The sequence below is a fragment of the Vipera ursinii genome, assembly GCF_947247035.1.
Source record: "Vipera ursinii genome assembly, chromosome: 1".
NCBI classification, from domain to species: domain Eukaryota; kingdom Metazoa; phylum Chordata; class Lepidosauria; order Squamata; family Viperidae; genus Vipera; species Vipera ursinii.
In genome coordinates this window covers 181,557,553-181,584,420 of record NC_139512.1, presented here as the reverse complement: position 1 = coordinate 181,584,420, position 26,868 = coordinate 181,557,553, and the positions used below count along the sequence as shown (strand labels likewise).

The 26,868-nt window shown below is 42.1% G+C and overlaps 1 protein-coding gene across 2 annotated transcripts in view; it reads left to right on the top strand.

The window, feature by feature from the left end:
• Window positions 1-26,868, top strand: part of ERBB4 (erb-b2 receptor tyrosine kinase 4) — a gene marked incomplete at both ends in the record, with an annotated part of 1,101,913 nt that overhangs the window by 437,521 nt on the left and 637,524 nt on the right. Inside the window, one exon of one of the 2 annotated variants that reach the window (XM_083354418.1) lies at window positions 7,286-7,437. In XM_083354418.1, the coding sequence (XP_083210544.1) occupies window positions 7,286-7,437 (152 nt within the window). Of the gene's footprint in view, window positions 1-7,285; window positions 7,438-26,868 lie in introns of those variants that run through there. The other variant, XM_083354419.1, reaches the window with a different exon arrangement.

Sequence of the window (26,868 nt, the reverse complement as noted above, 5' to 3'; positions counted from 1 at the left end):
TGTTAGTATGTTGAAGGTACAACTGCCATCTTGTTTTTTTTTATTTTTATCCTCACCTCTGCAGTAATTAAAAAAAGTTAAAACTGTATTATTCAGTTGACACAGACAGGGGATTTTTCAGGATTCGGGGGTTATAAATAAATTTCTGAAAATGAACCTAATTTTGTGAGCAGTGCCTTGCGTATGAAATATTTGACTGACAAATCAGTTCTTCAGCTAAAAGTCCTGCTATACAAGTTCATGTAGAGAAACTCATATATATTATTTTCTGAAATCCTGTTAACTATGGCATCTTTTTATTTATTTATTTTATTTTGAATAGGGTTACAGTCTCTCACACAGAGATACCCAGAACACAGCTCCAGGAATTGAAAAAGAAAATTGCAGTTTTAATGTGTCAAGGATAATTCAACAGAATATGTGGAGTTGGAAAGCTATCTTGACTTGGTCAAACTGTGTTCTGGAAACCCTTTGCAATTACTTGTGAAACTCAGTGAGGGATAACTGTGTGTTAATTGCATTTCTATAAAGATTGGCTCAGGGTGTTACTCTTTTAAAGCAAAAATAACAAGCCTTGTCAAAGTTTAATAAAGCATAAACACTTGTGAATAATAGTGAACTGCAATCCACAAAGGCTTAAAATAAAATAAAATAGGTAGTCTTTATAGTGCCACAATTCAAACTTCACAATCTTTTTGTCATGGTTCTGATTAATGAGACAGTTCAAACAACATTCAGGCATTGTTTTTCTAAAAAGTCTATAATAATGAGAACGAAGCATCGGCACTCATGGATGGATGCCAGAATCTGAATTCTCCTCCCCCAAGCCCATCATATCATGCACAACTCCCTTGCCTAATTACACGTCATTAATCACATTCTCCAATCAGCCCAAAATGCAAGCTTCACTTCCATTATCTTGCACGCCATTCTTATCTAATTTATACATCCGGGTTAGTATACTCCTCCCCGCAGCTTCATTATATTCAGAGCAAACAGTTTAAAGAAAAAGGCTGCTTCTTATATTGTCAGAGTAAAACATCCAATGTTTGCAGCATTGACACTTTTATGACATATACTCGACAATTTGCAGCCACGCGGGTGGTTATGGGAGTATCTTGGTACTCCCATGTTACACCACTCCTGCGCGAGCTGCATTGGCTTCCGGTTGCTCTCTGGGTGTGTTTCAAGGTGCTGGTGTTGTTGTTGTTACTTGCGAAGTCATGTCCGACCCATCGCGACCCTATGGACAATGTTCCTCCAGGCCTTCCTGTCCTCTACCATCTTCTGGAGTCCATTTAAGCTCACACCTACTGCTTCAGTGACTCCATCCAGCCACCTCATTCTCTGTCGTCCCCTTCTTCTATTGCCCTCAATCTTTCCCAGCATTAGGTAATATAAAGGTAATAACCTTTAAAGCCCTACATGGCTTAGGCCTGGGGTACTTGTGAGACCACCTGCTGCCATTGTCTACCTCCCATCGCCCGGTTCGCTCCCACAGAATCAGCCTCCTCAGGGTGCCGTCTGCCAGGCAATGCCGGCTGGCGACCCCCAGGGGGAGAGCCTTCTCTGTGGGCGTGCCGACCCTCTGGAACAAACTACCTCCGAAGCTGCAGACGGCCCCTGACCTTCGGTCCTTCTGCCGTGACCTGAAGACTTGGTTGTTTCAACAAGCAGATCTGGACTGATTACGTATTTTAATTAGATTTTACTGGGTTTTAAATTGTTATGTTATTATTGTATTTATTAGTTTAATTCTTTTTAAATTCTTCTGTTTTTTCTTTTTTAATTTTTATTGTTGTGAGCCGGTAAGTCCTTTGGGAGAAGGGCGGCATATAAATTTAAGTAAATAAATAAATAAATAAATAAATAAATAAATAAATAAATAAATAAATAAATAAATTTATTTTGTTTACTTTGCTTGTATGCCCACCTATATACAGGGGTTCTGGCCTACTAACGTTTTATAAAATACAATTTTCCTTTAAAAAAAAACCCCCTTCCCCCTCCCTCCTCCCCTCCCTACCTCCCCCCTATCTCCCCCCCTCCCCCTCCCCCTCCTCCCTCCCCTACCACCCCCCCTCCACTTCCCCTCCTCCCCCCTCCCCCCCCCCCGACTTCCCAGAGCAAAATACAAGGTATATATCTAAAAGGCAATCATAAACAATCATATACTAACAATTATAAACTCTAAAATCCATCACTCTCTAGCTTGTATATAGTAAACCAATCCTTAATAATACTAAATATATATAAAAAACTAAAATAAAAGAAAACTAGCATCATTCCCATCTATGTTCTTCCACAATTCACTATTACCTTAACATATTCTCATTTGCACATTAATAAATAGTTCTTACACAAATTAACCCACATTAACCCACAAAACTTTCTTCCTCTTCCTCTGTAGTAAGTTGTCCATTAATTCCAAATTAAAAAAAAAAAAATCTATTACCATACATAGCATCCCAAAACTTTTTTTTTCTTTTTTTTTCTCCTTTTCTCCTTTTTTTTTAAAAAAAACACAACTACCACTTAACTATAAATATTTTGTGGAAGTTCCATAGATTTCTACTGGTCTTATTTTTTTTTCTTTTTTGAGCATTTTAAGGCAGCACGCGTCACCCTCTGTTCTCTAAGATCATCCAAAAGAGTTGCAGCTTGAACTCCTCCTGTACCCTTCTCGTCTATCTGTGCATCTTCATCCTCTTGATGTTCTCCTTCTCCAGATCCCTCTGCAGCTTCCAGAAGTGTTGATGGGGTTACTTCCAAGACATTATTATAAAAATCATGCGCTTGCTTCACATTACTCAAACAGTATCTTTTGCCATCATACATGAAGCTCAATCCAACTGGGATCTCCCATCTGAACCTTATATCTCTTTGCTTGAGCTCTTGCACAAGAAATATAAAATCCTTCCTTCTCTTTAAAATCTTTGGAGGAATTTCTTTTAAAACCAGAACTTGTTGACCAGCAATCACAACTTTGGTATCGTAGGCAGCTTGTATAACTTCATCTCTAATTTCCCTTTTTACAAAATAAACCACCACATCTCTAGGCAACTTTCTCTGTTTAGCAATCCACGAATTCACACGGAACACTTTGTCCATACCTTGTTTTAATTCAGATGCTGGATGGTTCAATACTCCCTCAAAAGCCTCAGAAACCAGCTGCTTTAAATCTTCCTTAATATCCTCTTTTAGGCCTCTAATTCTCACAGCAAACTGCATCTGGTAAAATTGGGCCAAGCTCTGTTCACTGTCAATTTTGTCTTTTAAATCTTCAATTTCCAATACTTTTGCTTCTAATAAAGCATTCTTTTGAATCAAGTCTTGCACTTGATCATCCAGCACCTCCACACATTTAGCAACTTTTTGCACTGAGGACAAAATGTCTACCTTCATTTCTCTAAGTTTCTGTTCCATCCTTTCTTCCATTCTCTGCTCCAATTTCTCCAATTTCTCCTCCATCTGTAGAAATTTAACACCCATTGACTCCAAAATTAACTGGGTATGTTTTTCAAGATCCTTCGATGTCAATACATCAGGAGAATGCAACGCCTGCAGCAATGATTGTTGTTGCACCGGAGAATTTCCAGCACTCCGAAAAGTTCTAGGGGGAGGTTTAGCCGCCATCTTTTACTTACAATTGTGACGCACTTTCACTTTAAATTTTAAACAAAGTCCATCAAGCTTGAGAGTAAAATAAAATCTTCTTCATCTCTTCATCTTTCCCTCTTGTACTGCTCTGCCTGCTCTTTCCCTTTCATAGTCTCTCCTTCAAGCAGGGATGGTCGCAGACGCCTGGCTCTGCTCCATAAAGTCCGGAGCAGAGACGCTGGTCAGCTGGGAGCAGCCCAGGCTACGGGGGAGTTCAATCCTTCGGCCGCCCAAGCTCCAAGCTCAGGCGGCCCCGGAGAACTCAACCCCCACCTGGGGGCTCACCCCCTCCTCTTCTCCCGAGGAGGGGGCTTCAGATTCGCCCGAACAGCTGATCGGCGCTGTTTCGGGCGAAAAAACACCAGCTGAGCCGCGGGCAGCCCGGGAAGGCTCCCTCCGTCGCCGCGGAGCCACCGGAAGTGGGTTCTGGCCTACTAACGATGTCAACAAAACATAATATAACCCCAAAATCTCAAATACTTACAAAAAATAACAAGATTTAAAAGATTTAAAAGCATAAAATAGAAATGTTAGGGAAGAGTCTTTATATACTGTCGCTTCTCATTGTCTTGATGCTATACCTCTGTTGATTCCTCCTAGGATTGCATTGGCCTTTTTGGCAGCTGCAGTATGTTGTTGGCTCATACTTAACTTATGGTCCTTTGTGTCTGTCCTGAGACAAAAACAAACAAAGTTTAGTGTTTGACCTCTCATGTGTGTTGAGTCCTTCATTACTTGGTCCAGTGATTGCCATGGGTTTCTGACCTCTCCAAACTCCTTACTGAGAGAAGGCATTTGAAGTCAACCAACACCACTAAATATGGGAACTCTACTGATACCCCAGCAATTAGGTCATATAACCCTAATATAAATGCCATTGTACAATGCAGGGAATGGTGCACAAGCAACAAGGCTGAGAGCCCCTGCAGGCCCAGCTGCACAAATAGAGTCTCCTATATGTTTACCTGCCAGCCATGCTTCGCGCCTTCCAACATTTTAACAGCCATATTATTTTCAGGCTTTCTCTCAATGCTCCGGTCATGGTGCCATGATAAAAAAATAAATAAAGTGCCATATGCAATGATGTTAGCAAAAAAAGGCTGAGAGATCATAGGGAGAAACAGCAAACTGACATTCTCCTAATATCTTAAAGATTACCAAATTGATTAATGTAGAAATATAGAATGGCTACAATCCAATATAGTTCCCAAATGTTTAGGTTCTATCATAGGGATACTCAACATTTTCCCAGACTAAAAGTCTTCCAGGGGTATATTTGGGTCTGCTGTCCAAAAACTAGTCTTTGAAAATTAGATTTGATTTCACATTTCAATTCAATTTAAATTCACAGAGTTAATAAGAAGATGCTTCAGTTATATATGGACTACTTTCCTGTGTTAGATGCACTCTGGAAACAAACATTCTGGGTTTTGGTGCTTCATTTGTAATTTTAGGGGGCTAAATATACCTCTGCTTTATGAAATATTGTAATAAAAAGTAACTTGAATTAATCTGTGATTTTAAACAGATGGAGTATTTGTTAAAGCATAATCAATTTAATCTTATGAAGTTAGGGTATCTTCAGTAGAATACCTGATTCCTCAAGCAACAGATCTTACAGAGGCTAATATGGTGTGACTAGAATGCCCAATCATTTAACAGAAAACTTTTAGAAATGTAAAGAAACAAAGAAGCAAACATTTAGCCCACATTTAGCTGCTCATTTTCTATAGTCAGGAAGTGGTTTATCATGTTTACTAAGTATATATTTAATATTTTCTGAACATACATAGCTATTTTGATAGAAATATTTTTATGCAGATAAGGCACAAGCTATAAAGGTATTTTTCTTGCAATGGCAGCTGTTGGCCAACCTTGGCCAGCATTAAATTATAAAAGGTTTAATTACCCAGCATACGCATAATTATATGAACATAAAGACACAGATTTTCAGGGTGGTGAAAAGCAGGAAGAAACCACAAAATGTTGCAGGTTGTTCTATGTGATAGACATTGAAGCAAGTAGGTTGAGTACCTCCTCCAACAGATGGGCTATGTAGCGACCTGCCTGCCTAATCTCTTCGCCAGTGTGTTTGAATTCAAGTGTGGCATTTCTCTTTCCAACCTCTTCTCCACAGATGCCTCTGACTTACCTTGTGAGGCCCCCTCTTCAGCAACTTCCTTCCACCTACTTCTCTACCACTTCACTTGAAAGTGGGACATATCCAACAGGCCCACTACCTTCCCCCACCTTATTCGCAGCCCTTATATCTGCTTAGTTCCCATTGATACCACATACCTTCATTACAGCTTTTGCAATTTCCTTGCTCTTATAGCTGATCATAGCAGAGTGCTCTTGGTCCATTCAGAAGAAAATATACTCCCTTTGGGCTGGAAACTAACAACCCCCCACTTCCCCAGGATTGTATGTTCTGTGCACAGGATACTATGTATACAGTATTTACAACATAAAAAACAAAACAAAAGAAAGACAAAAACAAAGCTATTTTTCTGAAAATAAGTGTACAGTACAATCATTAAATGGCATTTCTCAAACAATGAGAGATTTTGATAGACAACTCTTCTGGCATAGCTTTAAATAATCTCTATATTTTAAGATATCAAAGCATTATTCTGGAAATGATTTTTTAAAAAATTTCTAGTACTCTTGCACAATTGCCAAATCTCATCATATTTGATTTATCACATGCCTGAGATAATGTAAGAATACATGTGTTTGAGACTTTGCAGTAATATAAAAATATATAAAAAACATTTTAAACCCCTTCTTTGTATCCTTGTTTGCTTTTAAAATTTGAAAGTGATACTTGCAAACTAATAAAAATAGACTCCTTATTGAATAGGGTGAGGAGAGTAAGTACTGTAGCTGATTTAGTAAAATAGTCAAATTTGACACTTTTTGTCCATGTAACTGATTTCAAAATCCATTTTTCCTATCTTCTTTAATTATTCTTAATTGTTTATGTTGGAAAATATATTTAGACAAACAAAAAAAATCTATTGGGAGCAGAAGTGTATCTGCTATAATGACAAGCCCATGCTGCACTGATATAAGTTCAGTGAAAGCATTGCTTTAACTGCTTCCAAACCCACTGCAGGATATGCACGCTCCTGAATTTTTATTGTGCTTATTGTGGTAGCATTAATGCTTTTCTCATTTTTGTTCAGAATTCCATGTCATCTATTCTGGGGGCTTCACTTTTCCAACCCTGGTGGAGTTTCAAATAATTTTCTTAACGTTGCATATACCAGTGAATAGTAAAAAAAATTAGGACAATGAGGAAACCACAACACTTATGAACTAATTCATATATACCTAATTCTTTTTTTTAATCCCATTTATATTCCGCCCTTCTCCGAAGACTCAGGGCGGCTTACAATCTAAAGCACAAATCAATGTGCTTAGCAATAGCCTTCATTCTATTTATATGCCTGCTTATTAGGGCTTTTGCCACACACACCCCCAGCGGCATTAACTGGCTGGAATATCTTTTATATGAGTACTAACAGTCATTTAACTTTAGATAAATTAAAATACATGAATTTTGGGGGCTGCATCTATATTAGGTCTTATTCATTATTCCCATTCTCTCCTTTTTTTACAGTTTGTGCTGGCACTGAGAACAAACTGAGCTCTCTGTCTGACCTTGAACAACAGTATCGTACATTACGAAAATATTATGAGAACTGTGAAGTGGTAATGGGCAATCTAGAAATCACCAGCATTGAACATAACAGAGACCTCTCCTTTTTACGGGTAAGTGATGTCTCCATTCCTTTGAAACACATGTAACTAGCCATTTGCTATTGCATTGATGGTCTGAATTGAGATGGAGATTATGACTTTAGAGAGATTTGTGAATGGTGTGATAGAGTGCTCTTACTAGTGGTGTGCTTGTTCCTTTTCTTGTGTCCTGCCATGGTCTTTACTTAAACTGATCTTACATTTTCTGTTTTTAATGCAAACCTCTCAGCTGGTTTAGAGTGGACTGGCCACTAAATATTGTAAAGAAATACATACATATGCCTTGTGGAAATAGGGGGAATTCCATCATCAATCACAAGCATCTCTGGTTAGGAAACAGAATAAATATACTTACTCTATGAAGTGAAGCTTCAGGCTGTTTCCCTGTGTTTCCTTAGCAATACTTCAGAGGCTAGATGAAAAAGAATACCATGGCATGGTTTAAAAAAAGAAGCTATCACATATATAGAAATTGTTTGCTTCCTCAAACAATTGGTGGTCAGGGTATGTTGACAGAAATCAAAGAAATGAGCAAATGCCACATGAAATTGAACAGAAGGTTCTTAGGATTTTGTTTTCTATACAAAATTAGGGCATCTTAAGAGTATGTACTGTTTTAAAGTATAAAATTGTATTTTACTATACAGTGGATTTGGTAAAAGATCATGCTAGTTATACATGCCACTGCTGCTTTATCATTTCAAAACTACTTTATTTAAACTCCAGAGATTGTCTGTTTTGACATAATGAATGGATCTGGAGCATGGTTTGGGGAAAGAAAAAAGAGCTTTGTTTTCTGATTATCTTGGCAAAGGGAAAATACGGTAGTTGTGATTTTTGTTTTAGCAGAACAAGGTGAAACTTTTAGGTAAGCCATTTACAAGGAAGCAAATATACAGCATAGTACAGGAATTAATGCAAGAACTAGTGATGTCACTTGAACATTTGATGTGGTTCTGTTATTTTGGATCATAATATGATGAACACACACTTCTTTGTGGAATAGTTTTGCCAAATTTCAGTTATGTTCCAGAGATGTGAATGTGCTCTGAGAAAGGTGTTGATAAAAATTAATGATGTCTTTTGAAAAAAATGTGATTAAACTTATTGTTGGGAATTGTGATGGAAACTAAAGGCCTAATGAACTCAATGATTTTCCATTAGAAGCGTATTCTGCTAGGTTAGACCATCTAGTTTGGGAAGGCTATTGCTAAGCACATTGATTTGTGCTTAGATTGTAAGCCGCCCTGAGTCTTCGGAGAAGGGCGGGATATAAATGGGATTAAAAAAAATAAAAAATAAACAAAATAAACTCTTAATCTTTAGCTGAATTTTGTTCAAGGTGGATGTATAGCCTAGTAGTATGCATCCCCAGGAATTTAGGGGAGTCTGAGATTATTAATGTGCGTGTGTGATCTAAGCAGATAAGGAAGGACACAATCGAGTAGCTGTTAATGATAGAGGTAAGGTTCTTATACTAACACATACCTTTATTGTGTACTATAATGTCTTACTATAAAAGTTTGGCATCATATAATATAATGAGTTCTTGTGTGCTTGACTGGACTCCACAGATTCATAATAAAGATTTTGGGGGGACTTTTAAAACCATCTCCTGACTAAATAGAGGAATATCCCAAACTTCATCCCTTAGGTAGCTAAAAAGGCTGCTGAGGTTGTTTAATGGTGTTTTTCCAAGAAATGTGGTAACTGGGACAATACTCTGCCAAGGAACACTACCTCAGAGACCCTCCCAGTATCAAGCTGAAATCACCTATTTGGGTCTGTTGGTTGGGGAAGTGATCCCAGTGTAACAGTTAAAGTAATTGGGACATTAGTCCATAAGATTCCAGTGTAGATAAGTCTATATAGTATAGGGGTTAGCCCTTTGAGAAATAATGTGGATGTTTTGCCTTTGTGTTTTCCTGTCATAACCCAGGGTTGAATTTGGATTGTTTTTCATCCATCCCCTTTTCTTAGTCTAGTTAAAAGCTGTTGATACAATGAGACAGGAAACCAAGGAAGGAATACCAGAGTATCATATCTATAGGGACTGTATGAAGGAGCTGTTTGTGTGGAAACATTGGTACGAAATGGATGGCTGAAGCTCAAGAAAAATGGATGGAAGTGCCAGTAAGTCATCTAGAAGCACTCTGTTATAACAGTTTTTATAGGCCTGAGGGTGGGGATGAGTGCCAATTCAGCTTTGGATAGTAAAAAGTGTACATATATCTTTTGCCATCAAGTTGCAAATAATGAACACTATCAGGAATAGCTAATGTACCAAATTTGTTGGACGAGGAAGCAATTATGGCCCTGTTGAAGACTCAACATGTTCTTTATGTGGATGGACAAGAATGTCTCTGTCAAGTCTGAGTCCACACCCCTTTCACTGCAAGGAATATTGTCCTTTGGCAACAGTCTATCCCTCCTCTCTACCAAGGTGCAGCTGGAGTCACTAGAAAAGTCTGGACCATGATTAGAATTTACAAACCCATCTAGGCAAACACAGGTGAACACCTGGATGCCTTGCTAATTGCCAACAGAAGAGCTAAAGGGTTTGATGCTACTGCCAAGGTAGCAGAAGAACAGAAGAGACTGCCATGCCCAAAGTCTGCCTATGAAATTATGCCCAAAGTACAGAAGGTATCGTGTTTGCATGGAAAGCCTGTCCCAAAACAAATCAACTAGTCACAATTCCATGCAACTTGATGAAAATGTAGATAACTTTTATACTGGTTCCCTGAGAAAGCAAAACATTTCTTCAATTGGATCCAGACAATGAAAAAAAAAATATGAGAGTTATAGCAGCTGCTGCCATTGTTAATCAATGCTATAGACATCTGTAATTATTTTCACCAATATTGTCCAAAATGGAACAGAAAAAGCATGCCTCAGTTGAACGGGATTGCAAAACTCGTCCTGCAACAAGCAGGGTAGATGCCGAACACAGGAACGAGAGACTTCTGCTGCAGTCTGGAAGCACTTTATTCTTCAGAGCAACAACCGCAAAACTCGTCCTGCAACAAGCAGGGTAGATGCCGAACACAGGAACGAGAGACTTCTGCTGCAGTCTGGAAGCACTTTATTCTTCAGAGCAACAACCGCAACGAGAAACAAAGCCAGCGTTGGCTGCTATCTGCACCCAACGCTGCTATATACACATCCAAAAACCCCACCCAAACTCCACCCAAACAAGCCTCCGCCCTCCCATTCCCTATAACTTCTCCACCCCTCCCCTACAAGGCCTTTCGCCCGACGCTCAGGCAGGTAAGGCCCCCCCAACGTGTCACCATCACCGTGCCCTTTTTCCTCACCCACCCCCTGCTGCACCCACCCCCGAAGGCCCCTGTCACCCAGCCACCCGGACACCATAGGGGGGAGGGACCCAGCCCCTATCAGCGTCGCCACACAGTCCCGCGCAGCCATGGTGTCGGAGTCCCCCCAGGCCGCAGAGTCATTGCGCCGGCTCAGGCCTCCACCGGGCAGGCTGCAGGCCGGGGTCCGTTGCTCACGAGCCGGGGAACCGCGCGTCGTCGCGTCGCCAGGCGAGGGCTGCAGCTGCGGCGCACCCGGAAGCGCCAGAAGAGAAGGCTCGGGACTCGGAGCCTTCCACGCCGGGGAGCCCCTGGATGCCGCGCCGCCGGGCGCAGGAAACAGCCGCGGCGCGTCCGGAAGCGGCGAGAGGAGCGTCGCGGGCCTTTCGACTCTCTGGGCCATGCTGGAAGCAGGTGGGGTCGGAAGCAGCCGCGGCGCGGCCGGAGGCGGCGAGAGGAGCGTCGCGGGCCTCTGGACCCTCCGGGCCGTGTTGGTACCAGGTGGGAACGGTGGGAGGGAAGCCGGGTGTGCCGGGGGGGTGGAGGGGCCCCCCCTCATGTGTCGGGCTGCCGAGGCCCGACATGCTGCCCCCTCTACCAGGGGCCCACCTGGAATGCAAGGAGAGAAAGGTGAGCAATCCGTAACACGGTCAACCTTCCCCCCCGGGGCCTCCCCCAGCTTCCCCGGGTGTTTCCGGTGGAAGGCACGGAGAAGGCGTGGTGCACACACATCCTCATCCCGTACCCAGGTGGCCTCCTCCATGGGGTACTCCTTCCAGAGCACCAAGTATTGCACCCGCCCTCTACGTTTCCGGGAGTCCAGGATCTCCTGTACCTCATAGTGACTGCCCTGTACAGGTCCCGGGCCACCCTCCCCTGCCGCTGCAGAGGCGGACGTAGCAGGCTTCAGCAGGCTGCTGTGGAACACGGGGTGTATCTTTCCAAGTAGGGGAGGCAGCCGGAGTCTGACGGTGACGGGATTGACTACCTGTATCACTCGAAAGGGTCCGAGGTATTTGGGTCCTAGCTTTCTACATGGCACCTGCAGCCGCAGGTATTTTGTAGAGAGGTAGACGAGATCACCTACTTTGGGAGGTGCAAACGGCCGTCTTTTCCTGTCCGCCTGCTCTTTGTAAGACTCTGCTGCTTGCTCTAACGCCTTCTTAGCTACCCCCCACACCTCCTCCAACCGGTGCATCCACGCCCCAGGTGTGCAGGATGCCGGGGCCCCCTGTTCGCACCCTGCGATAGGAACGAACTCGTAACCAGATACCACTTTAAAGGGGGAGAACCCAGTGCTGCTATGCACTGCGTTGTTGTAGGCAACTTCCGCGAAGGACAACAAGTCCACCCATTCGGACTGTTGGTATGACACATAACAGCGCAGGTATCGCTCCACCGCCGCGTTCGCACGTTCCGCGGCTCCATTCGTGTGTGGGTGGTACGCCGAGCTCAGACCTTGTGTTGCTCCAATATAACGCACGAACTCCCTCCAGAACCGGGCCGTGAACTGTACCCCACGGTCGGAGACGATACGTCGTGGCACCCCGTGGAGACGATAGATATGTTGAACAAACAGCCAGGCCAACCGACGGGCCGAGGGCAATCCCTTACAGGGGATGAAGTGGGCTTGTTTCGAGAACAGGTCTACTACTGTCCACAACGCGTTATATCCCCTGCTTTCCGGTAGCTCAACCACAAAGTCCATTGCAATGTCCTGCCAAGGTCGTACGGGGTCAGCCACCTGTTGCAGGAGGCCTGCCGGTTTCTTGGTAGAGGGCTTAGTGGTTGCGCAAATGCGGCACTTCTGCACATAGCTTTCAATGTCCCGTCTCATGGTTGGCCACCAGAACTGGCGGCGGGCCAAATGCAGGGTTTTCACGAACCCGTAATGACCTGCCTGCCTAGCGTCATGGCATTGGTAAAGTGCCTGCTCTCGTGCCGCTGCAGGCACATACAACCTGGCCCCGTGCCAAGCTAACCCATCTCGCAACGAGAGGGTGTCGGGGTGCGCCCGCATCCAGTCGTCAGTCGCCAACGCCCCCTTACATGTCCGCAGGATATCGTCTGTCACGGTGTTGGCTCTATGCTCCGTCTCCTCCACCGGGTGGGGCGGCGGTACCAGTGCCTGCACTACCTCCTCCTTCCGGCAATCGTACTGCGGTAGCCGAGACAAGGCGTCCGCCAGGAAATTCTTACCCCCAGGCACGTACTTGAGGCGAAACCGGAAGCGTTGGAAGTACTGGGCCCACCGTACGTGTTTCGGGGACAGTCGGCGGGGTGTTTGCAGGGCTTCCAGGTTTTTATGGTCCGTCCAAACCTCGAACTCCTGGCTAGCCCCCTCCAGAAGGTGTCTCCAAGTCCCCAGAGCCCAGCGGACCGCAAAGGCCTCTTTCTCCCAGATAGCCCAAGCCCTCTCCGCGGTCGTTAACTTCTTGGAGGCGTACGCGCAGGGCCGCAAACCTCCCTTTGCATGCCGTTGCAGAAGAACAGCTCCAACAGCCACGTCGCTTGCATCAGCCTGTACGACATAGGGCAGGTCAGGGTTCGGGTGTTGCAGAACGGGCTCCCTGGCAAACTGCGCCTTGAGCGCCTCGAAAGCCCGCTGGCATGTAGTGGTCCACGCAAGCTTCTGCCCTGGCCGCGGCGACGTTGCCATTTGTTTAGTCCGCAGTAGGTCCGTGAGCGGCAGGGCGATGGAAGCGAAATGTGGAATAAATTGCCGATAAAAGTTAGCGAAGCCAAGAAAACTCTGCAACTGTTTCCGGGTCCGTGGGGCTTGCCACTGTTGGATAGCCTCCACTTTCCCCGGGTCCATCTCCACCCCGCTGGAGGACACCCGATAACCCAAGTAGTCCAGCCGGGGCTTGTGAAACTCACATTTAGAAAGCTTCACATATAACCTGGCATCCCTCAACTTGGTCAGCACACTCCGCACTAAAGCGACATGCTCCTCTAGCGTAGACGTATATATAAGGATGTCATCAAGATAGACAAGGACCCCCCGGTACAAATGGTCGTGCAGGACTTGGTTGATCAACTGCATAAATACCGCGGGGGCTCCCTGCAGGCCAAACGGCATTACCCTAAACTGGAAGCTCCCCAACGGGCAGTTGAAAGCCGTCTTCCATTCATCACCGGCTTTTATCCGGACACGGTAGTACGCCTCCCTTAGGTCTAACTTGGTGAACACCCGGCCCGTAGCCAGATGAGCTAAAAGGTCCTTCACCAAAGGGAGGGGGTACAAGTGCTCCACACATACCGCGTTGACTCCCCGATAATCAACGCACAGTCTTAGGGTCCCGTCTTTCTTCTCTCTGAACAAGACAGGGGCCGCCATCCTGGACCGAGCGGGCTGGATGAACCCCCTCCGCAGGTTCTTGTCTATGTATTGACGGAGCTCCTGCATCTCCCGGGGTGCCATTGCGTACATGCGGGGTTTCGGCAATTTTGCCCCTGGCTCCAGTTCAATGGCGCAGTCCGTGGGGCGGTGGGGTGGCAAGGCGTCACACTCCTTCTCATCAAAGACATCTGCGAGATCGCTGTACTCCCGTGGTACCTGTGTCTCAAACCCGGTGCCCACCCCTGCGGCCCCCTCTGGCCCACCGATCCCCTCCGGACCCAGGAAGGAATGCTTTTCAGGAGGCTGGGGCCCTGTCCCGAGGCGGAGGTGTCGGCATCCCCCCTCCCACCAAACCGTGGGGCCCCACCTGTCCAACCACGCAAGCCCCAGGACGACTGCCTCCGTCATAGACGGCACCACAACAAACCGGAGAGTCTCCCAATGTGTACCCAATTCCATTCTCACCGGTGCCGTTACATGCGTAATGGGTGCCCCACCCAAAAGAGACCCGTCTACCTGCTGAAACCGGATAGGTTTGGGGAGCCGCTGAAGGGGAATACCGGCCTCCCTTGCCATCATCAGGCTAATAAGGCAGCGTGTGCTGCCTGTATCAATCAGAGCCTTACACTCCCTCCTCTCACCCGTTCGTGGGCTTATCAACACCACGGGCAGCACAAAAGGACACACCGGAGCGCTTACCATCGGGTCCTCCTCCCTTCCATTCCCTATAACTTCTCCACCCCTCCCCTACAAGGCCTTTCGCCCGACGCTCAGGCAGGTAAGGCCCCCCCAACGTGTCACCATCACCGTGCCCTTTTTCCTCACCCACCCCCTGCTGCACCCACCCCCGAAGGCCCCTGTCACCCAGCCACCCGGACACCATAGGGGGGAGGGACCCAGCCCCTATCAGCGTCGCCACACAGTCCCGCGCAGCCATGGTGTCGGAGTCCCCCCAGGCCGCAGAGTCATTGCGCCGGCTCAGGCCTCCACCGGGCAGGCTGCAGGCCGGGGTCCGTTGCTCACGAGCCGGGGAACCGCGCGTCGTCGCGTCGCCAGGCGAGGGCTGCAGCTGCGGCGCACCCGGAAGCGCCAGAAGAGAAGGCTCGGGACTCGGAGCCTTCCACGCCGGGGAGCCCCTGGATGCCGCGCCGCCGGGCGCAGGAAACAGCCGCGGCGCGTCCGGAAGCGGCGAGAGGAGCGTCGCGGGCCTTTCGACTCTCTGGGCCATGCTGGAAGCAGGTGGGGTCGGAAGCAGCCGCGGCGCGGCCGGAGGCGGCGAGAGGAGCGTCGCGGGCCTCTGGACCCTCCGGGCCGTGTTGGTACCAGGTGGGAACGGTGGGAGGGAAGCCGGGTGTGCCGGGGGGGTGGAGGGGCCCCCCCTCGTGTGTCGGGCTGCCGAGGCCCGACAGTAAGCCCTTAAAAGGAGAAGAATGCTGAGGTTGCTCAGTAATATTTCTCCAGCCCTAGCCTGGTCAATGCAGAAAAAATCTAAGATAAGAGTTAGGGCCATGAGGCAATTTCTACAAAAATGATTTTACATTTTTCTGCTACATATTACAATCGGGAGACTCAATTGTTGTCTGATCATGACTCAAATGACAATTCAGAGTTATCCTAGCAATCATAGAATGTAAAATTTGCTGGGTTTTCCCCCTCCCTAGTCACTAAGCCACATTGTCCAGAGGTACTCTACCTCAGCTGAAGTAGAGCAGGGCTTTTTAACCACTATTATGGGTACCACTTGTGGTACATTGGCACCTGGCAGGTGGTATGCAACCATCCTAGAAAAGTGGTAGCGGGGGAGGGGAATGAGTTGAACTGGTGGCAGCACCGCACAAGCCTGAGCAAGAGATGGCTGGAGCTGCAGGGCTGTCAGGGCTCAGTGGAAGCTCCAGGATCAGCGCCAGTCTCCAGCTGGAGCTCGGCACTAATCCTGATGCTTCTGCTGAGCCCAAAAGAAGTGCCAATCAGCTGTAATGTTGCAGCATCTCCAGGGTCTTATGATTTACATTCAGATGCTTGGCAGCTGATTCATATTTATGATGGTCACAGTGTCCCAGGGTCATGTGAAGTGGCCAAAACCTGCTGCAACCACCCAGCAGACGGGGGGAATAAAAACCAAACACCCCCCACCCCACCTCCGCTGCCAATCCTCAACAGAAATGCTCACAACAATTAAAACCTCGGACAGGAGGAAGAATGCCGCTGGGCGGGCAGGCAGGTGTCTTGCTCGGCTGTGGCTTGGGGGGCACTTTTTTCAGTGCCATTGTAACTTCAAACAGTCACTAAGTGAACTGTTGTAAGTCAAGGACTGCCTGTACTTCATCACTTTTTTCCTTTTTTGTTTTTGTTTGGGTCATCACATTTTTGACACCTTGCTAGGTGACTGTTGGTACTCAGATGTTGCCATATCCTAAAAGTGGTACAATGGGTGAAAAGGTTGAAAAGCCCTGAGGTAGTGTATTTCCAGACAATGAAAAAAATTTGGTCATAATTGCCTCACTTTACTTTATAATTTGGGCTTTGGCCAGGTTTGATTTATACAGATAATAGGCATACACATGCACATACAAATGAGTACTTGAAATGTTCAATTGTTCTGTCTCAAGCCACATAATGCAAAGGGTAAGACAAGATGGTGCTCTTCTGTCCCAGCCTATGTGAGTCCTTGTTATGCTCACAAGGAGAAACTCCTCTTCCAACAAGCAGGCTGGAACTGCAGGAAAAAACAATCCCCTTTTATTATTCACAGACCTGAGTCAATGTCCAAGGCAAACAAACACAATTCACAGATACCTGATCCTCAGCACAAATGGTTGCCTTCAGCAACCAGCACCTGTCACACCTTCCCTTTTATTATTTAGCCAAGGCGTGGCTTCCTAATGCCTTCTCCTTTGCCTTTGGAGCTACCCCATTGCATTCCTTGGTGCTACTCTCTTTTGTTGCCGGCGTTTTTCCTGCATCCTGGATTTCTCCCAGCTGTGATTCATCACTGTCCAGCTCAGGCTCCCAGCACAGCTGTGTCTCAGCCTGAGCGCGAGTAGAGGGGCCAGGCTCCTTGTCAGACTGTAAGTCTTGGAACTCCTCAGAGCCTTCCTCTGACTCTGATGTCACTCCAGGCCCCTCTTCCTCCTCTGATTCCTCAGACTCAACTGCCGGGTTCACTGGCTGGCGAGGACTCACAACAGGGGCCAGTGGGTGGTTGATCTACTACTTATCACCTCTTACTTGTCAAAACTCATAAAGGGCCTCCAGAAAAATGGATGACTAACTTGTACATATATGCTTGTATATATAGAATGGCTCCCAGACATCTTTCCACTCAATATCAGGCTTTGAGAGGATTTATTTTTAAAAATACCAGTAGTGTCCTCAGTTATAAGTGTATTTTGAGGTTGATAAAGAAATAAGAGCAGCAGGTGGCAAAGCTACAGCTTTTCACTATGTTCTTTTTGTGATTTTTAGTGATTCCTAAAGAATTCATGTTTTTGTTTATTTTTACCTGAGATTGCCCCCTCACAGATGTCTCAGCAAAAATAGCATCACCAGTTAATGTTATAAATTATAGCTATTAGGATATAAAGAAAACAACCAAAGAAAATGCATTCTTGAAAGGAGGAAAAAATAGATACAAGTAGCATGTTTATGGTAATCATTTGACATTCATAAGTTTAAGGATGCTTCTTATTTCATTGTTTGAAAAAAAATGCTTCAATGACCCAGTTAAAAAAACAAACAAACCAACTGTTGTACTTTGAAGTTGGCAAATTATTTTTTATTCTTTCTTATTCTCCTAATATGAAATGGGCTCTAGTAACAACTATATAAAATCATAACTGTGTGCAGTTACAGCAGTGTTTCTTAAATGTTTTGCTCTCAGGACCCCTTCCCACTTTTATAAATTCTGTAGGGCCCCAAAAGATCTTTTGTTTGAAAGAATTATTTTTATTGATATTTACCATATTAAAAATTAAAATTGACACAATTGCAGAACATTTATTGAAACATGTAAGAATAACAGTATTAAACTCACTGTATATTAATGTTAAAAAGTTCATTAAAATGTCTATATTTTAACTAACAAAAAATAATAATGAAGAGTGTCAGTGTTTTATATTTTTATAAATATATTCAATACCTGGCAAATAATTTTTATTTTAAGAACCCTTGAGTGGGTCTTGGGGACTCCCCAGGGGTCCTTGGACCACACTTTATGTGTCACTGCTTTACAGAATGCAGCACTGGACAGACATTTGCTCTGAGGAACTGAATGCTAAGATTGGGTGAAGCAATTTCTTGAGCAGGGGGCTGGACTATAAGACCTCCAAGGTCCGTTCCAGCTCTATTCTATTCTAACTCAAAGTAATTTCTCTGCAGTGATTTGTACTATAGAAGTGATGTGATTTGCTACACAGAAGGAATAGATGAAATGATTCACTGCACCAGAGCAATTTGATTGGCCTCAAACCTCTTTGCGCCTCTCGGTATGAAAGAAGTTTTTCCCAGCCTTCTCCCAGGATGTCCACTGAAGGTAGTTCCTTTCAGTCTTTCAAGTAGTATAGAAAGGGGTCTAAAAGAGCAATGGGAAGCAACTTGATTGTTTTGCTTTCTCTCTTAGAAGCAAGTGGACCTCTTCACAAAATACTGTATTTCACAAGTGGGTGCTTTGTTTGTTCCTTTGTCAAAGGAAAGTATCCCTTCAAAGCTTTGCAATGTCTTGTTATATGTAAAAAGGCAATAAAATAGAATGAAGATGACAGAAGGGGGAATGTTTTCCATTCATTTCAGCAGTTCAGTAGAGGATGAAGACTTTATCAAAGGGCTTGTAAAAAAAACAGGTTTTGAATGGAGGACAAGGATGTCACCTAGGTGTACCAGATGGAGTTGTAGGGAAGAATGGCCAACATGTATTGGCCACCAACCTGTTGCCAACTCTTTCATATTCTAATTTGCACCCCAAATTTACCACATGGCAAGAATTTCTGTAAGAGAGGCCCTTACCTTGTTTGAGTTATTGGAAAAAGATAGGAATAAGTCAACTCCTCCAACTGCTTCCTAGTTTTATCAGTGATTTTTCATGGAATAACATTGCAGTGACACCTTTGCCATAGATCATTTTCATCAAATTAACCTTTTTTCTTATTTCCTCCTTCCAGTTCCTACGTTAGTATAAACATGAATCCTATGCAAATCCTTCAATAGCTCAACTTTGTTGGTAGGGACGGGGTAGATTAAGTTGTGAGTGTTCCATCACTGAAGGTTTTTAAGAAGAGATTAGACAGCCATTTATCCAGAATGTTATAGGATCTCCTGGGGTTTGGACTAGGAGACTTACAAGGTCCCTTCCAACTCTGTTATTTTGTTATTCTGCTACATAGCCAGCATATGTCCTATGGAACTACTTCCCAAAGCAACTCTGGAAAATAGTATATTTGATCTAAAATTAAAAAAAAATGAGTAGTGTCCTTTAAAAATACTGGTTAGAAGGAAAAAGAGTCAAGATTAGTGGTTTTTCCCCCAAAAAGAAATATCTGACAACCTTATGACAAAGAAAAATTAAATGATATTCAGCTGTATAGGTCATATAATTGTTTAATGTCTTTGTTAAGATTTTGTAACTCCATTGATTAACTGCTGTAATGTTCTTTCTCATGAAATGTCATTGAATTTTCAGTTAGTACAGAGTATTTTCTTGAAGCTGAGGTGAAAATATTCACCATGTTACAACTGAGAATTTAGTCCAAAAGGTCATTTTTTATTTATATTACACAGTATAGATGTATGCCTTATTTTTTTTAAATATTAAAACCACCTACTCTTACTCCATATTAATTGACACAAAACTGTTAGCCATTTAACTGCCTCTTCTACAACTTTAAACAATTCATTTCATTTATATCCAGTGCTTTCCTATTTGATAACTGGTCTGTTGCCTCTCTTACCTCTTGTGGAGTTGCTTGCTAAATATATTGTCTCTTTAGAATTGTTTGTCATTATATAATCTTTTTAAAAGGGTTTTACTGTTGTCTTTCCAACTTTCTTTAATTTGCCTCAAACAGATATTTTCCATGATTATTCTTGAGCATTCCTGTATAAGCTGTGCATTTTCTGTTATGTCTTGGACCGTACTCAAAATATCTCTCATTTTCCTTTTCATGTTACATTCCTTTACTTGTTGATTTCCTTGAATGAACTCTTTTCCTGTTCTTTCTTGACTGACCTTGGTAGTCTGCATTTGCTACTTTCTTATTGCTCAAAGCTTTCATCCTCTGTCTTTTCTTGGTTATCATAACAGTTAGTTTTGAAAGCCACTTGCATAATATCCTCTTTATATTTGGGGAAATATATTTCTGTTTTGAGTTTCACCATCTTTCCCCCCATAGCTTTTCTGGTTTATTTTGCATAATTTGAACATATAAAATCTGATCCTTACATTCATTTTGTGTTCTAATATGTTTTCTGGTTCATATGGTGCTGTCACAAGCAATTCTCTTTAATTTTTGAAATTTAACCCAAATATTTGACAGTAAGAGAGCCTTGGTGGAGCAGTGGGCTAATGCCTCCTTAAGTAACACCAGCTGCCTGCAATTAGTGCAGGTTCGCATCCCACCAGGCTCAAGGTTGACTCAGCCTTCCATCCTTCCGAGGTAGGTAAAATGAGGACCCAGATTGTTGGGGGCAATAAGCTGACTTTGTAATAATGACGCTTGGGGGGGAGCGAAAGCCCTAATAAGCAGGCATATACATAGAATGAAGGCTATTGCTAAGCACATTTAATTTGTGCTTAGATTGTAAGCCGCCCTGAGTCTTCGGAGAAGGGCAGGATATAAATGGGATTAAAATAAATAAATAAATAAATAATATTAATGGACTGTTTCTCAGACTATACCTGGAATTGTATTTGCTGACTGGATTAAATTCCTCCATCTTCTGTCTCTCTCTCTTTCTTTCTTTCTCTTTCTTTCTTTCTTTCTTTCTTTCTTTCTTTCTTTCTTTCTTTCCTTCCTTCCTTCCTTCCTTCCTTCCTTCCTTCCTTCCTTCCTTCCTTTCTTTCTTTCTTTCTTTCTTTCTTTCTTTCTTTCTTTCTTTCTTTTGTAACTATTTTGTCATCAATATTGTCCATCTATTGAGGTCGTTGCATAGAGCCTGAATTGCTTGACCAAGTATTGGCATGAAAGAGAAAATGCTTTTTCAAAGCTCTATTAATCTGTGTTTTTGCATTAATATAATACAACATTATTCATCCAGTATTTGCATTCTAGCAATAATACATCAATAATACATCATCCTTTCTTGATATTGTAGATAGCATCTCTTATTATGTTTCCATTGCATTATAAGAGATGCTGCATACAATGTAGTTGGTAGTAGGTGGTAGGAACACTTATGACTAATTTTTCTCAGGCTTTTACAGTTGAAAAGGCTAGAAAATGGGGTAGACCAGATCATGCCTTGCTTTTGGAACTTGGGAGTTGTAGAATAGATTGAGCTTGCTGATCATTTGGATCACTTCTCCTTTTTTAAAATCAATCTAAGAATGAATTCTAACACTAACAATACTTTTCCCTCCAGGATCTCGCCCTTGTCTCTCTCACTTCATGCATGGTCAACCTGCCGATAAGAAATGTCCCCCTCAACATCCCTAGCTACAGAGTCAGAAGAGAAAGGAAATGCATCTACTGAGAAATAAGATCCTTTGGCAGTCTAATTCCTGGGCTAAGCAGTTTATCCAAATCAGGACAACCCTTTGAAAAATTCAGAGATTGGGTGGGAGAATGAGACATGAGGAACAGTACATTGGCTATGTAAACTAGAAAAGATACAGAATGAAGTTCTACTTCAGATTCACAGACAGGTACTCCCAATTCCCCATCTTTCCCACTCCAGAAATCTACCATATTAAGAAATAGTCAAATTCTGTGAGACTGGAAAACTCAGGCAAGCAAAAAAACCTCTTGGGTTTCACTTAAAAACTGGAGGTCAGCTACTTTCTGTTCTACATCTACTCTTTATCTTTACTTTGATATAGTGTTTGAACCTTGTAGTTAATTACTGCTGTTCTAGAAGAGTATTCAGTGACAGATCTCATTTTCTGCATCACATTGTCATAATTGCACTGAAAAGGGTTATTTTCTAAAATTGAAATTATTCATTTGGCAGCTCATCTGCCAAGAGTTCATGTATAAACTTAACATAAGAATGATCCATAAGAAAATCAGTGACAAGGATTTCTGTCTGTCTTACACTAAATGATGAAAACCTTGAATGTTTTTGGAATTCTATCATGCTTGTTAGATAACAAAGCAGGAGATTGAAATAGTTCAGTCACAGAAAGCTAGTAAAGTGGCAACAGATCTGTGGTATCACTGGATGATTGTACAAGTGAATTGGTTAATCTGAACATTTCCCTATTTTCTGTATGGATAAATCTGATTCTATCTTTTCAGTTGGGTGGCTCTGCTGCCTGCTAGATTTTGTCCTTTTCTGAATCTTACTGTACAGCTTGATTGTAGCTGGAAAAGTAATTAATGATCAGGACTTGTGTCATTCAGTACTGGGGCTAAATGTATTTTGTACTATCTATTACACTAGTTTGCAGATAGCAACTGTATTTTGTACCACCTGAAGCTTCTGGACATTTTATAAACTAGGTCTCAGTAGACTATGTAAGTCTACACACTTAAATTTTATAGTTTTAGGCAAAAATATATTTTATATCACATGAGAAAATAAAACAGAATTGTGTTATAAGTGAGAATAGGTCAACAATAAATTAATTTGTTGATCCAGCCCTTATTGAAACAAGCAATGTTTTGCTCATGTTTTTTATTCATTGCTGTTCAGGATATTAATAAGTACTGTTTAAAACTACAGTATTGGGCCTCCTAACCCAGCACTGAAAATTTAGAAACTTTTTCAAGAATTACTGCTCAGGGATTGTCCTTAGTCTGGCTGAATAAGAAATGTCATGAAGCTGTGCTAGAATTAAATGTTTGCAAAGCAGTGCTACAACATTAAGATGAAGAAATATAACACTTGTAGCACCCATGTTAACATTTGAATGTATACCATGATCATTTTTTAAAATGTAAGCTATTTTAATATAAACAGTCTAGTTTATAAAGCACCCAAACCTTTAGCAGCAAATGCAGTTAAATTGAAAATGGATTTATTAAGTTGCAAAGCCAAATGTATGGCTCCCTTGGAGACTAGATGGTAAGATATTAAGATTTGCCTTCAGTGATGAGTTTAATGAATTTTAAAGGCTGGCCACAACCTTAATTAGGCATCTAAAAAATAACATTTCATGGTATATATTGATAGAGTTTGCTCAGAGGAATCATAGGGATCATTAAGGCTTGTTTCTGCATATATTACCTCTTCCTATCTGCTTTTTCACTCCAGGGATTAAAGCTTATATCTTTAAGAGTAAAAGAAACTAGAAACATGGAGAAAAGCAGATCCATGGGGCCGATATTCATAATTGAATAGAATATTTTTTTTATTCTGCCTTGGATAATTTCTGTCCCTGTCATGTTATAGTCTTAAAAAATCAAAATTGCCTCTCTTGATGGCTGTTATTCAAAGGGCTAAATCATGTTGCATTGTAATATATTGATTTACTATCTTGGAACAATACTGGAAAAAAAGAAGATAAAGCCTTTCATTGTAATGACATCAGGAAAGCAGCAGGGGTAGGCAAGAGTGGAAGACCTGTTGTGAACTCTTTTTTACCAGCCCAGATAATTTTAGAGGTTTATATTGTGGATACCTGCAAGAAAGCTTTGAAAATTTAGAATTTTCAACATAAATGTTAATATATATAAGAATGCCTATCACAAAAATGTAATTATGCTGCAGTAAAATTATTTACAAATATGTAGGTATATTTAAGCTATGTCTAATCTACCACTTTAATTGTGTATGCATATCAAACAGCTTAAATGGTGATGTATTGTTTTACTATACAGTTCTTATTAAAATGCGTAATTTGGGAATAATATAGGGACATATATTAATGATTTTTTCTGTTGATTTATTAAAATACATTGCAGAATAATATGGATTCAGGGCAGAATGAGATTATGGGTATCCAGCTACTATTAAATTCAACTGATTTTGATAAGCTGAATTTAAGCAAATGATAATTCTCATCCATAAAATTTAAAATGCCTAAGATTATGGGAACGGAGTCCTTCTTAAGTTTATTCAGAAACAATATACAAAAATGAGTGGAGGTTCTGACAGGATTGGATATAATTAAAAAAAATGATTGTGACCATGAAAAAATATTAAGATATGAAAACCAAAAGGGACAAGCATAGGAAAATGGGAGGTCTGTTTCAGCACAGGAAAAGGAAATAGGGCTGTCCACAAAGAATTAAGTATAGCAGCTACTTAAGAAAGGAGGCAAAATTGGAACTGTTTTTTAAAAAGGGGAAACAGCTACTCAATTTCCAATTTTGACTTACTCTTTTTCAACAAGAAGATAAATGTGTTTTACCAAGAAATGTGAAGAGATGGATGAAAGGATGTTAGAAATCTAAGAGTGACAGAAATACACTCAGGAAATACCTCTTTTAATCTGTAAAAAAGGTGAATTAAATCTTACAGAATGAAGGAACTAGCTTATATAGGGCCAAACCCTTACATATTTCTCAAAAATCATGCTGAACTGTTGAAAAGCCAGGTGAGTAGAAGAGAAGAATGCCCAAAATGAGCAAGAAGGAAGAACCAGCAAACTATCTGGGGTCTGGGATTAATGAGTTTATGGAGCCCCTGGTCTGATTTGTTATTGTTATGATTGTTTTAGTCCAGGCTGCTTTTAATGCTGTATGTTTTTATTGTTTTTGTATTTGTAAGCCGCCTAGCCTACTGGAGTAGATAGCTATAATAAATTATAACAATAATAGTATAATAATTTGCCTACAAGAAAGAACGAGTGGGACTATAAAATACACAAAGTAATAGAAAATGAAGAAGCTAGGATACTCTGGGACTTTAGAATTCAAACAAATAGGTACCTGACATTAACAATTGTTGATAATAAAGATTTAAAAAAAGTTTGGATAAAGGACATGGCAGTACCTGGAGACAGTAAATAGATGGAAAAAAACTAGAGAAAAATCACAAAAATGAAAAAAAAACCTGCAAATAGAAGTAGAACAATGTGGCAAAAAATAGTACTGGTAATAATCAACTCAGGTACAACCCTAAAATATCTGGAGTATCACTTGAATACCATCAGGATTGACAAAATCATCATCAGGATTGACAAAACCTCCATCAGTCAATTGCAAAAGTCAGCTTTACTTGGAACAGCTTACATTCTGCTGCAGTACCTTTAATACTATTAAACAACAACATCTGCCTATGCAGGTTATTGAGAAGATAGGTAGATAAAAATGCAGGGATGCAGTGGCTCAGTGGGTTAGGACTCTGAGCTTGTCGATCAGATGGTCGGCAGTTTGGCGGGTCGAATCCCGAGTGCCGCGTAACAGAGTGAGTGCCTGTTACTCGTCCCAGCTTCTGCCAACCTAGCAGTTCGAAAGCACGTAAAAATGCAAGTAGAAAAATAGGGACCACTATGGTGGGAAGGTAACAGCGTTCCGTGCACCTTTGGCATCTAGTCATGCCGGCCACATGAGCACGGAGACGTCCTCGGACAAGCACTGGCTCTTCGGCTTTGAAACAGAGATGAGCACCAGCCCCTAGAGTTGGAAACCTTTACCTTTAGACTGACATCAATACCTACAGAAATTCTTGAGCAGATTATAAAGTGAACTGTAAATATTCTGAAATCAACATGTTAGGTAATTAATAAAGTTTATCATGATTTGTGAGGGGAAAAAGTGTGAGAAACCTATATCATTTTTTCCCATCTAGATATGTTGGTTAAAATATGGACTGAAAGACAGGGAATTTAAATAGTACTTAGCTGCCATGAAAATCATACTCAGAGAATATTATTTAATGATTTCCAATCATATCATACAGAACTATGAAATAGAATGCTACCTGGATCAATCCTGATTTCTCTATCATTCATTATTTTCTAAATTATTTGTGTGAAGTGGTAGTGGGAGATGCTTACCAGACCTGCAGGTAACACAAAATGTCTTGGGATAACTAATAGCCTAGAAAGCAGAAATGAAACCCAAATTGAGCTTGACAGAATGGATAAATGATCTCAGAGTAGCTGAAAGAAACATAACAAGAGAGAAATGCAGATATATTTACTTATGACACCAAAAATCAGATAGGCAGATAGAAGACAGAGAATGTTCACTGGATGTGTATAAGTGGAGACTAAATAACCACCAGTCTGGAATGCTTAATTTAGATTCTTGCACTGAACAGGAACTTGATGGCTTAAAGGACTCCTTTCTATTCTATAATTCTGTGAGATAATGACACTCCTTCTTATCAGAGTTTAGTATTACAGACTTCTTACTAATATATCAATGTGAACAGAAGGTAGGTCTCGCTTTCAAAAAGAGAAGCATAAAGCTGTGATGTTTTATTCCTATTCCTACTTATCTTAGAATAAGCCTCAATGTGTGGCTTTCTTCTGAAGAAACTTACACAGGGTATCATTATGAGGTATCTTGTTTAAAACAAGCACAGAACAGTGCTAAAAAACTGAAAGGTTTATAGTTGGAATCTCTGCTTTCTTAGAAGTTTTGATATATCAAATCAGCATCAGCAGTGCTCCTACTTTATTTTGCTGATAGCCATATCTGGTTTCCTGAAAATGCTAGTGTCTGTAATTGAGGCCAGGCT